Source organism: Oncorhynchus clarkii, chromosome 14 (assembly GCF_045791955.1).
Source record: "Oncorhynchus clarkii lewisi isolate Uvic-CL-2024 chromosome 14, UVic_Ocla_1.0, whole genome shotgun sequence".
Classification (NCBI taxonomy): Eukaryota; Metazoa; Chordata; class Actinopteri; order Salmoniformes; family Salmonidae; genus Oncorhynchus; species Oncorhynchus clarkii.
Window position 1 is genome coordinate 25898349 of NC_092160.1, and position 13878 is coordinate 25912226.

At 42.9% G+C, this 13878-nt stretch overlaps 1 protein-coding gene across 2 annotated transcripts in view; it reads right to left on the reverse strand.

The window, feature by feature from the left end:
- LOC139366042 (protein phosphatase 3, catalytic subunit, beta isozyme) overlaps positions 1 to 13878 on the reverse strand; it is a 39630-nt gene that overhangs the window by 1439 nt on the left and 24313 nt on the right. For both annotated transcript variants that reach the window (XM_071103126.1, XM_071103127.1), the window contains exons 6-13: positions 10596 to 10735; positions 9744 to 9821; positions 9283 to 9377; positions 8654 to 8779; positions 7871 to 7954; positions 7621 to 7705; positions 3800 to 3897; positions 2879 to 2926 (exon numbers count right to left, since the gene is read on the reverse strand). In XM_071103126.1, coding sequence (XP_070959227.1) covers positions 2879 to 2926; positions 3800 to 3897; positions 7621 to 7705; positions 7871 to 7954; positions 8654 to 8779; positions 9283 to 9377; positions 9744 to 9821; positions 10596 to 10735 — 754 coding nt within the window. The remainder of the gene's footprint in view (positions 1 to 2878; positions 2927 to 3799; positions 3898 to 7620; positions 7706 to 7870; positions 7955 to 8653; positions 8780 to 9282; positions 9378 to 9743; positions 9822 to 10595; positions 10736 to 13878) is intronic.

Below are 13878 nucleotides of genomic sequence, written 5' to 3' on the forward strand. Positions count from 1 at the left end.
TAAGAAATTCCTACACACGATAACCAGTTTAGTGCACGATAAGGAATTCCTACGCACGATAACCAGTTTAGTGCACGATAAGAAATTCCTACACATGATAACCAGTTTAGTGCACGATAAGAAATTCCTACACACGATAACCAGTTTAGTGCACGATAAGAAATTCCTACACACGATAACCAGGTTAGTACACAATAAGAAATTCCTACACACGATAACCAGTTTAGTGCACGATAAGAAATTCTTACACACGATAACCAGTTTAGTGCACGATAAGAAATTCCTACACACGATAACCAGTTTAGTGCACAATAAGAAATTCCTACACACGATAACCAGTTTAGTGCACGATAAGAAATTCCTACACACGATAGCCAGTTTAGTGCACGATAAGAAATTCATACACACGATAACCAGTTTAGTGCACGATAAGAAATTCCTACACACGATAACCAGTTTAGTGCACGATAAGAAATTCCTACACACGATAACCAGTTTAGTGCACGATAAGAAATTCCTACACACGATAACCAGTTTAGTGCACGATAAGAAATTCCTACACACGATAACCAGTTTAGTGCACGATAAGAAATTCCTACACACGATAACCAGTTTAGTGCACGATAAGAAATTCCTACACACGATAACCAGTTTAGTGCACGATAAGAAATTCCTACACACGATAACCAGTTTAGTGCACGATAAGAAATTCCTACACACGATAACCAGTTTAGTGCACGATAAGAAATTCCTACACACGATAACCAGTTTAGTGCACGATAAGAAATTCCTACACACGATAACCAGTTTAGTGCACGATAAGAAATTCCTACACACGATAACCAGTTTAGTGCACGATAAGAAATTCCTACACACGATAACCAGTTTAGTGCACGATAAGAAATTCCTACACACGATAACCAGTTTAGTGCACGATAAGAAATTCCTACACACGATAACCAGTTTAGTGCACGATAAGAAATTCCTACACACGATAACCAGTTTAGTGCACGATAAGAAATTCCTACACACGATAACCAGTTTAGTGCACGATAAGAAATTCCTACACACGATAACCAGTTTAGTGCACGATAAGAAATTCCTACACACGATAACCAGGTTAGTACACGATAAGAAATTCCTACACACGATAACCAGTTTAGTGCACGATAAGAAATTCCTACACACGATAACCAGTTTAGTGCACGATAAGAAATTCCTACACACAATAACCAGTTTAGTGCACGATAAGAAATTCCTACACACGATAACCAGTTTAGTGCACGATAAGAAATTCCTACACACGATAACCAGTTTAGTGCACGATAAGAAATTCCTACACACGATAACCAGTTTAGTGCACGATAAGAAATTCCTACACACGATAACCAGTTTAGTGCACGATAAGAAATTCCTACACACGATAACCAGTTTAGTGCACGATAAGAAATTCCTACACACGATAACCAGTTTAGTGCACGATAAGAAATTCCTACACACGATAACCAGTTTAGTGCACGATAAGAAATTCCTACACACGATAACCAGTTTAGTGCACGATAAGAAATTCCTACACACGATAACCAGTTTAGTGCACGATAAGAAATTCCTACACACGATAACCAGTTTAGTGCACGATAAGAAATTCCTACACACGATAACCAGTTTAGTGCACGATAAGAAATTCCTACACACGATAACCAGGTTAGTACACGATAAGAAATTCCTACACACGATAACCAGTTTAGTGCACGATAAGAAATTCCTACACACGATAACCAGTTTAGTGCACGATAAGAAATTCCTACACACAATAACCAGTTTAGTGCACGATAAGAAATTCCTACACACGATAACCAGTTTAGTGCACGATAAGAAATTCCTACACACGATAACCAGTTTAGTGCACGATAAGAAATTCCTACACACGATAACCAGTTTAGTGCACGATAAGAAATTCCTACACACGATAACCAGTTTAGTGCACGATAAGAAATTCCTACACACGATAACCAGTTTAGTGCATGATAAGAAATTCCTACACACGATAACCAGTTTAGTGCACGATAAGAAATTCCTACACACGATAACCAGTTTAGTGCACGATAAGAAATTCCTACACACGATAACCAGTTTAGTGCACGATAAGAAATTCCTACACACGATAACCAGGTTAGTACAAGATAAGGTTAGTACAAGTCTTGTGTTTTTTTTACAATGTGGTCGATCATGGAACATCACATTTCCAATGCAAAACTCCACAAGCTCCACACAGCACATGTTGTACCAAAACCAAATAGCAGGGGTTGTGTAGGGACGATGTATTTGTGTAGGGATGATGTATTTGGGAGGCAGGGTAGCCTAGTGGTTAGAGCATTGGACTAGTAACCGGAAGGTTGCAAGTTCAAACCCCCGAGCTGACAAGGTACAAATCTGTCATTCTGCCCCTGAACATGCAGTTAACCCACTGTTCCTAGGCCGTCATTGAAAATAAGAATTTGTTCTTAACTGACTTGCCTAGTTAAATAAAGGTAAAATAAAAAATGTGTGTAGGGATGATGTGTTTGTGTAGGGACCATGTATTTGTGTAGGGACAATGTATTTGTGTAGGGACAATGTATTTGTGTAGGGACAATATTAGAGTTATCGTAGGGTCAGATTCCTCCCCCAGCCGACACACACTCATGATTAGTCACTTTGTCGTACTGTGTGGGGAAGTGTGTGTGAGGCAGAGAAAGAATAAGAGTCATGCTTCACCATGAGCAGTGCTGTTAGAAGAGCTCAATGCATTGTGGGTAAGTGTATGGCATAGATGGGTCACCATGCCTTATCTCACACACACACTCACTCTAATTGTTGATGAATGAGGGGAATTTACCTTCTGAGTCCTCAACAGGATCGATGGCTTCAATGGCCTCAATGGTAGCTGAGGATGGAGAGAGAGAGTGAGAGAAGGGTGAGGGTTATTCATGCAAAACCCTCACAGCAGCACTGCAGCCTTCAGTGCTGAGGGTGTCTGGTGTTAGCACATTCATTAGCTAGCGTTAGCTCACACACACACCAGGCTATAAGTACTATCAGCTGTAGTGAGGTGAGGTGAGGAGTGACGGAGTGATTGACAGAGGACGAACATGGAATAGAGGTAGAGAGAGCGTTAGAGAGAGGCAGAGCGAGGCAGAGAGAGAGGCAGAGCGAGAGAGAGGCAGAGCGAGAGTGAGGCAGAGCGAGCGAGAGAGAGGCAGAGCGAGCGAGAGAGAGGCAGAGCGAGCGAGAGAGCAAGAGGCAGAGCGGCAGAGAGAGAGAGACGCAGAGCGAGAGAGTGAGGCAGAGCAGCAGAGCGAGAGAGGCAGAGCAAATTAGAGAGAGACAGAGACAGTCAGGCAGAGAGACAGAGACAGAGCTGGAAAGAGAGGCAGAGACAGAGGGAGAGAGGGGCAGAGAGAGAGGCAGATGCAGAGAGAGAGGCAGAGAGAGGCAGAGGCAGAGAGAGGCAGATGCAGAGAGAGAGGCAGAGGCAGAGAGAGGCAGACGCAGAGAGCGGCAGACGCAGAGAGCGAGGCAGAGGCAGAGAGAGAGGCAGGGGCAGAGAGAGGCAGACGCAGAGAGCGAGGCAGAGGCAGAGAGAGAGGCAGAGGCAGAAAGATAGGCAGATGCAGAGAGAGAGGCAGACAGAGAGAACGTTTGTGAGAAAGTGGGAATGTGTGTGTGGGCCTGTTTGCCAGTGTCTGTATGTGTGTGGAGGGGTGTGTATATGTGTGTGTGTGTGTGCGTGCGTGCGTGCGTGCGTGTGTGTACTCACCGCTCTGCAGAGTCTGCTTGCCTCCAGACAGAACTCCGCTGGGCAGCATGCCAGTGGGTGTCAGTCCCTTCAGGGTCAGTACGTTCTCACTCTCCTCCCTAAAACACACACACACATACATTAGAAACGAACATACACAGTCTCACATGCTTCTACACACATTCGGACACTTGCAGTGCCTTGCAAAAGCATTGGCATGAAGTTAAATGAAAAAAATAACTTTCATAAAAAATTAAAACCTGAAAAGTGGTGCGTACATATGTATTCACCCCCTTTGCTATGAAGCCCTAAATAAGATTACAACCAATTACCTTCAGAAGTCATATTATTAGTTACATTTTTTATTTTTTTATTTTTATTTCACCTTTATTTAACCAGGTAAGCCAGTTGAGAACAAGTTCTCATTTACAACTGCGACCTGACCAAGATAAAGCAGTGTGACACCAACAACAACACACATGGAATAAACAAATGTACAGTCAATAACACAATAGAAAAGTCTATATACAGTAAAGTATATAAAGTCCACATACAGTGGGGCAAAAAAGTATTTAGTCAGCCACCAATTGTGCAAGTTCTCCCACTTAAAAAGATGAGAGAGGCCTGTAATTTTCATCATAGGTACACTTCAACTATGACAGACAAAATGAGAAAAAAAATCCAGAGAATCACATTGTAGGATTTTTAATGAATGTATTTGCTAGAGAGCATTTGGATGATCCAGAAGAAGATTGGGAGAATGTCATACGGTCAGATGAAACCAAAATAAAACTTTTTGGTAAAAACTCAACTCGTTGTGTTTGGAGGACAAAGAATGCTGAGTTGCATCCAAAGAACACCATACCTACTGTGAAGCATGGGGGTGGAAACATCATGCTTTGGGGCTGTTTTTCTGCAAAGGGACCAGGACGACTGATCCGTGTAAAGGAAAGAATGAATGTACCATGAGATTTTGAGTGAAAACCTCCTTCCATCAGCAAGGGCATTGAAGATGAAACGTGGCTGGGTCTTTCAGCATGACAATGATCCCAAACACACCGCCCGGGCAACGACGGAGTGGCTTCGCAAGAAGCATTTCAAGGGCCTGGAGTGTCCTAGCCAGTCTCCAGATCTCAACCCCATATAAAATCTTTGGAGGGAGTTGAAAGTCCGTGTTGCCCAGCAACAGCCCCAAAACATCACTGCTCTAGAGGAGATCTGCATGGAGGAATGGGCCAAAATACCAGCAACAGTGTGTGAAAATCTTGTGAAGACTTACAGAAAACATTTGACCTCTGTCATTGCCAACAAAGGGTATGTAAACAAAGTATTGAGATAAACTTTTGTTATTGACCAAATACTTATTTTCCACCATAATTTGCAAATAAATTCATTTAAAATCCTACAATGTGATTTTCTGGATTTTTTCCCCTCATTTTGTCTGTCATAGTAGAAGTGTACCTATGATGAAAATTACAGGCCTCTCATCTTTTTAAGTGGGAGAACTTGCACAATTGGTGGTTGACTAAATACTTTTTTGCCCCACTGTATGTGCAATCTAAGTGCCACATAATCTGTCACATGATCTCAGTATATATAAACACCTGCTCTAAAAGGCCCCAGAGTCTGCAACACCACTAAGCAGAGGTGGCAGGTAGCCTAGTGGTTAAAGCGTTGGGCCAGTAACCAAAAGGTTGCTAGATAGAATCCCTGAACTGACAAGCTAAAAATGTGTCATACTGCTCCTGAACAAGGCAGTAAACCCACTGTTCCTAGGCCGTCATTGTAAATAAGAATTTGTTCTTACCTGACTTGCCTAATTCAATAAAGTTAGTTTTTTTTTAAGCAAGGGGCACCATGAAGAGGAGCTCTCCAAACAGGTCAAGGACAAAGTTGTGGAGAAGTACAGATCAGGGTTGGGTTATAAAAAAAAATATCAGAAACACAACATCCTTACCTTCGCAGCGAGGAAAAACATCATTTTACAGTGGATTAGTGATAAGGTTCCTTCTATTAAAGATTGGCATAAGATACTATTTGAATGGGTGCCTCTGAAATATCTGACATGTACATTGCATTTTAAAACAGACCAGTTCTACAAAGTATGGGAACCTTATCTAAATTACCTAGAACCTGAGGTATCAGCTATTATGCTGCAAGGATTCTCTTAGAATGGCGAGGATCTATGTATTTCAGAACTACACTGTACGTTCCATGTGTGGAACCTAACCTCTTGGTTTAAACTGAGCTTTTTTGTTTAATTTCTGTTTGTAAGTTTGTTTAAAATGTATGTATTGAGAGACGCAATGATGGTGATTGGGTGAGAGAAGCACCGAGCAGGAAGAGGAAAATGGTGTACGTATGTATGGGTGTGTATGTGTGCGTGCGCGTATGTATATGTGTGCATATGCATGGGTGTATGTATGTATATGTATGCGTGTGTATGTATATATGTATATATATAGATATATATATATATATATATATATACGCGTAGATATGTGTAAGTGGGTGCTGTTTTTCTTGTTTTTTTCTGTGTGCTTTGTCTCTATTGTTGTATCTCTTAATAGGGGTGAAAATTGTGAAATTCCAATAAAAATACTGTTACAAAAAAAAAGAAAAAAGGAAAGAGAGGGCACCACACAAACCTGCAAAGAGAGGGCACCACACAAACCTGCAAAGAGAGGGCACCACACAAACCTGCAAAGAGAGGGCACCACACAAACCTGCAAAGAGAGGGCACCACACAAACCTGCAAAGAGAGGGCACCACACAAAAAGAGGGCTGCCCACCAAAACTCACAAACCAGGCAAGGAGGGCATTAATCAGAGATGCAATAAAGATCCACAGCGGAGATTGGAGTATCTGTCCATAGGACCACTTTAAGCCGTACACTCCACAGAGCTGGGCTTTATGGAAGAGTGATCAGGAAAAAAGTAATTGCTTAAAGAAAAAAATAAGCAAACACGTTTGGTGTTCGCCAAAAGGCATGTGGGAGACTCCCCAAACATATGGAAGAAGGAAGGTACTCTGGTCAGATGAGACTAAAATTTAGCTTTTTGGACATCAAGGAAAACACTATGTCTGGTGCAAACCCAACACCTCTCATCACCCCGAGAACACCATCCCCCACAGTGAAGCATGGTGGTGGCAGCATCATGCTGTGGGGATGTTTTTCATCGGCAGGGACTGGGAAACTGGTCAGAATTTAAGGAATGATGGAGGACACTATATACACAGGGAAATTCTTGAGGGAAACCTGTTTCAGTCTCCCAGGGATTTGAGACTGTGACGGATGTTCATCTTCCAGCAGGACAATGACCCTAAGCATACTGCTAAAGCAAAACTTCAGTGGTTTAAGGGGAAACATTTAAATGGCTTGGAATGGCCTAGTCAAAGCCCAGACCTCAATCCAATTGAGAATCTGTGGTATGACGTAAAGATTGCTGTACACCAGTGGAACCTTTCCATCTTGAAGGAGCTGGAGCAGTTTTGTCTTGAAGAATGGACAAAAATCCCAGTGGCTAGATGTGCCAACCTTACAGAGACATACCCCAAGAGACTTGCAGCTGTAATTACTGCAAAAGGTGTCTCTACAAAGTATTGACTTTGGGGGGGTGAATAGTTATGCACGCTCAAGTTTTCCGTTTTAACGATTCCGTTATCGTTTCACAATAACAAATATTTTGCATCTTCAAAGTGGTAGGCATGGTGTGTAAATCAAATGACACAAACCCCCCCCAAAAAATCTATTTTAATTCCAGGTTGTAAGGCAACAAAATAGGAAAAATGCCAAGGGGGTGAATACTTTCGCAAGCCTCTGTAAATACAAACTCACTCACCGTAAAACTTGGAACATTTTGGCCATCTTCCCTATGGCACGGATCTTGTTCCTGATCACCTCTTTCCTAGCTGCCGCTGCATTGGCTGGAGGGAACCAATCACAGAGGAGTAAAACATGGGACACCAATAACAAGGAAGTGAAAAGGAAGGTTGAATAGACATAAAAAATGGAACCAATCAAAGTGTCTGTGTCCCATTTGGGATGTAACAGGTCTTCCCATGTGTATCTATTTATAAAGATATGATTACCATCATAGACCTCTTCCTCTCCGTCATTCTCCATGAGCTCATCATCTGAACAGATACTGAGAACATTCACCAGCATCTCTGTCACTGTGGAGCGAGAGAGAGGGCACAGTCAATATGAGAGAGAGACTCTGAAGAAAAATGTATACTGTTTGCAGATGATCTGTTGCTTCTGTCCCGAGCCCAGAGGGCCTACAGCAGCACCTAGATCTTCTGCACAGATTATTTCAGACCTGGGCCTTGACATTGAATCTCAGTAAGACAAAAATAATGGTGTTCCAAAAAAGGTCCAGAGAGAGAGAGTTAGTCACAGAGTGAGATTCAGAGATAGAGAATAAGAGAGAGGGTCAGAGAGAGAGAATAAGAGAGAGGGTCAGAGAGAGAGAATAAGAGAGAGGGTCAGAGAGAGAAAATAAGGGAGAGGGTCAGAGAGAGAGAGAGAATAAGAGAGAGATTCAGAGATAGAGAATAAGAGCGAGAGAGATTCAGAATAAGAGAGAGGGTCAGAGAGAGAGAATAAGAGACAGGGTCAGAGAGAGAAAATAAGAGAGAGAGATTCAGAGAATAAGAGAGAGGGTTGGAGAGAGAGAATAAGAGAGAGGGTCAGAGAGAGAGAATAAGAGAGAGGGTCAGAGAGAGAAAATAAGAGAGAGGGTCAGAGAGAGAAAATAAGAGAGAGGGTCAGAGAGAGAGAATAAGAGAGAGGGTCAGAGAGACAGAATAAGAGAGAGGGTCAGAGAGAGAGAATAAGAGAGAGAACATATTCAGAGTGGTCGTTTTCCCCACCTTTCTCTCCAACGAAGGGCAGGGACCAGGTGAAGACATCCATGAAGTTGGGCAGCCAGTAGGGATGAGGGGAACAGTTGAACTGCCGGATGTTCATCACGTTGTTCTCATACTTCAGAACCGCCGCTGTGAGAGAATGAGAGAGGGCAGGCTTGTTACACACTGTCTGTCTGTCTGAGGGCAGGCCTGTTACACACTGTCTGTCTGTCTGAGGGCAGGCCTGTTACACACTGTCTGTCTGTCTGAGGGCAGGCCTGTTACACACTGTCTGTCTGTCTGTCTGAGGGCAGGCCTGTTACACACTGTCTGTCTGTCTGAGGGCAGGCCTGTTACACACTGTCTGTCTGTCTGAGGGCAGGCCTGTTACACACTGTCTGTCTGTCTGAGGGCAGGCCTGTTACCTACTGTCTGTCTGTCTGAGGGCAGGCCTGTTACACACTGTCTGTCTGTCTGAGGGCAGGCCTGTTACACACTGTCTGTCTGTCTGTCTGTCTGTCTGTCTGTCTGTCTGTCTGTCTGTCTGTCTGTCTGTCTGTCTGTCTGTGTGTGTGTGTGTGTGTGTGTGTGTGTGTGTGTGTGTGTGTGTGTGTGTGTGTGTGTGTGTGTGTGTGTGTGCGCGTGTGCCTGACCTTTGTTGTTGTAGACGTCCAGGTAGTTAGGTGCTGAGAAGATGGTGATGAGGGAGGGGAAGCCTGTCGTCTGACTCTTTCTGTACATCCGGTACCTGAACAGGGAAACGGTCGAGGGATTGGGATACGGAGTAGAGTTACATAGATTGGGGATTCAACCGTCAGGGGTGTAGGGTTAAATATATGGTTGTTGTGTGGTTAAGTTCGCCTTGACGATGGATAACTGTTTATAAATTGACTGATTTGATTATGAAACCTTGCGCTGCTGTATCGGTGGACTGAACCGTTTGTGTTGCCATCACAACCCCCACCCCTGGATCAATCAACACACACTGGGGTGGACAGGTGAATGTTTTTAAAGGTAATACATTAGGTTAGAGCCCTTTAATGTCACTCTGTCACTCACCATGTGAAGAATGACAGTTTGTCAATGACCCAAGAAGAAGTAGGACTTCTCTTACCCAGAATCCTGCGCTTCATGTGCTCTGATGACAGACAATAAGTTGTTGGTCTGTAGAAACTCACACACCGCAGGGTAACTGGAGAGAGAGCGAGAGAGAGAGAGTGTTAGTGTCTCTCTGTGTAAATCAAAACATCATAGTGAAGTAGCCAAACTATGCTGTGTATGAATCAATGTGTGTGTACATGAGAGCAAGAGACATTTGATTCTGAACACCCCTGCACTATATCAGACGAGGATAGTCTGAAACAGTTTACATTGAATGACCACCAGGGGTCATCATTGAGCCCCTAATAAAAACAGCAGAACCAGATCTAGTAGGAGGGCACTGTATGTTTCTCTCAGTAGACTATTGTAGGCTCCATATTGTTTAGCACCATATAATAACAACAGTCTCAACTATCCATCACGTCAATCCTCTGGTCTCTCATTTTATTCATCTCTTTTTCCTCCCTCACTCCCCTCCCTCTTGCTCTCTTTCCCTCACTGTATCTTAATATCACTCCCCAATCTGGCAGTAGTAGCCAGTCGTCATGGAAACAGAACGGTGCAGTCTCCCTAGGGATTGTGGGATATGGCTTAGCGCTGAAACTGTGTGTGTGGATCTGTGAGATAACTGGCCAGTGTTACAGCTGTTCCACAAATCCCAATGTTTCTTTGGTTGTTGAATCTCTGAATCAGCTTGTAGTCAACTAGTACAACATGTTTCCCCTCCTTCATCTCCCCTCCAGTACCACACCTTTCTCCTGTACATCACGCCAACAGATCACACTGGATCTCACCTGCGTTAGAAGTGTGTGTGTGTGTGTGTGCCTGCGTAGGTGCGTCGCCGTATCAGTGTCTCTGTGTTTACCTGTAGAAGTAGGAGCAGCCCCTGACGGTGTTGTGGCCGAAGTATTCTTGTGTCTTCTCGTTGCCAAAGTCCTCCAGTGGGTCGGCCCACAGCAGGTCACACATGGGTCCGAACGCTGGAGGCTCCTTGAACCTGTCCAGCTGGATTATAGAGACAATGACAACACAACAGATATATACACTGAGTTCACCAAACATTAAGAACCCCTTCCTAATATTTAGTTAGGCCGGACTCTACAAGGTGTCAAAAACGTTCCACAGGGACGCTGGTCCATGTTGACTCCAAAGCTTCCCACAGTTGTGTCAAGTTGGCTGGATGTCCTTTGGGTGGTGGACCATTCTTGATACATGGGAAATTGTTGAGCATGAAAAACCCAGCAGCATTGCAGTTCCTGACATACTCAAACAAGTGCGCCTGGCACCTACTACCATACCTCGTTCAAAGACCCTTAAATATTTTGTCTTGCCCATTCACCCTCTGAATGGCACACATACACAATCCAAGTCTCAATTGTCTGATGGCTTATAAATCCTTCATTAACCTGATTCCTCCCCTTCATCTACACGGATTGAAGTGGATTTAACAAGTGACATCAATAAGGGATCATCATATCTTTCACCTGTAGTCACCTGGTCAGTCTGTCATGGAAAGAGTTCCTAATGTTTTGTCCACTCAGTGTACATTGATACGTACATGTATAGATACGTACATGTATAGATACGTACATGTATAGATACGTACATCTATAGATACGTACATGTATAGATACGTACATGTATAGATACGTACATCTATAGATACGTACATGTATAGATACGTACATCTATAGATACGTACATGTATAGATACGTACATATATAGATACGTACATCTATAGATACGTACATGTATAGATACGTACATCTATAGATACGTACATCTATAGATACGTACATCTATAGATACATACATCTATAGATACGTACATGTATAGATACGTACATCTATAGATACGTACATCTATAGATACGTACATCTATAGATACATACATCTATAGATACGTACATGTATAGATACATACATCTATAGATACGTATATGTATAGATACGTACATGTATAGATACGTACATATATAGATACGTACATCTATAGATACGTACATGTATAGATACGTACATCTATAGATACGTACATCTATAGATACGTACATCTATAGATACATACATCTATAGATACGTACATCTATAGATACGTACATCTATAGATACGTACATGTATAGATACATACATCTATAGATACGTACATCTATAGATACGTACATCTATAGATACATACATCTATAGATACGTACATGTATAGAAACAGTGCATTCAGAAAATATTCAGACCCCTTGACTTTTTCTATATTTTGTTACGTTACAGTCTTGTTCTAAAATTGATTGAATAGTCCCCCCCCCCCCCCCCCCCCCTCATCAATCTGCACACAATCACCCCATAATGACAAAGCAAAAACAGGTTTTTAGAAATTGTCCAGAAGCCACTCTTGCATTGTCTTGGCTAAGGGCTTAGGGTCGTTATCCTGTTGGAAGGTGAACCTTCACCCCAGTCTGAGGTCCTGAGCGTTCTGGAGCAGGTTTTCGTCAAGGAAATCAATCCTGACTTGTTTCCCAGTCCCTACTGCTGAAAAACATCCCCAAGCATGATGCTGCCACCACCATGCTTCACCGTAGGGATGGTGCCAGGTTTCCTCCAGACGTGACGCTTGGCATTCAGGCGAAAGAGTTCAATCTTGGTTTCATCAGACCAGAGAATCTTGTTCCTCATGGTCTGAGAGTCTTTAGGTGCCTTTTGGCAAACTCCAAGAGAACTGTCATGTGCCTTTTTACTGAAGTTGCTTCCGCCTGGTCACTCTACCATAAAGGCCTGATTGGTGGAGTGCTGCAGAGATAGTTGTCCTTCTGGAAGGTTCTCCCATCTCCACAGAGGAACTCTGGAGCTCTGTCAGAGTGACCATCGGGTTCTTGGTCACCTCCCTGACCAAGGCCCTTCTCCCGAAATTGCTCAGTTTGGCCGGGTGACCAGCTCACCAGTATTGGTATTGGTGGTTCCAAATATCTTCAGTTTAAGAATGATGGAGGCCACTGTGTTCTTGTGGACCTTCAATGCTACAGAAATGTTTTGGTACCCTTCCCCAGATCTGTGCCTCGACACAATCCTGTCTCGGAGCTCTATTGACAATTCCTTCGACCTCATGGCTTGGTTTTTGCTCTGTCAACTGTGAGACCTTATAAAGACCGGTGTGTGCCTTTCTAAATCATGTCTAATCCATTGAATTTACCACAGGTGGACTCCAATCAAGTTGTAGAAACATCTCAAGGATGATCAATAGAAACAGGATGCACCTGAGCTCAATTTCGAGTCTCATAGCAAAAGGTCTGAATTTTTATGTAAATAAGGTATTTCTGTTTTTTATTTTTAATAGACTAGCAAACATTTCTAAAAACCTGATTTTGTGTTGTCATTATGGGGTATTGTGTGTAGATTGATGAGGATTTTTTGTATTTAATCCATTTTAGAATAAGGCTGTAACGTACATTTTGGGGGGGAAAAGTCAAAGGGTCTGAATACTTTCTGAATGAACTGTACATGGAATAAACATTTATTTACACAAGAGATAACTAGAACACACAGAAATGAAGAAGCCAGTTCTTTATATCTCCCAACTGGACCACAGAAAAAACAGAATACACAGAGAGTGAGAGAGAGAGATAAAGAGGCAGAAAGAGAGAGATATGAGACAGAGAGAGAGAGAGCGATATATGAGACAGAGAGCGAGATATGAGACAGAGAGAGAGATATGAGACAGAGAGAGAGAGATGAGAGAGAGATATGAGACAGAGAGAGAGATATGAGACAGCGAGAGAGAGAGATGAGAGACATATGAGACAGAGCGAGAGAGAGATGAGACAGAGAGAGGGAGAGATATGAGACAGAGAGAGGGAAATATGAGACAGAGAGAGAGACAGAGAGAGAGATATGAGACAGAGAGAGACAGAGAGGGGGAGAGATATGAGACAGAGAGAGGGAAATATGAGACAGAGAGAGAGAGAGAGAGAGAGAGAGAGAGAGAGAGAGAGAGAGAGAGAGAAATATGAGACAGAGAGAGAGAGATGAGACAGAGAGAGAGATATGAGACAGAGAGAGAGAGATGAGACAGAGAGAGAGATATGAGACAGAGAGAGGGAAATATGAGACAGAGAGAGACAGAGAGACAGATATGAGACAGAGAGAGAGAAGAGACA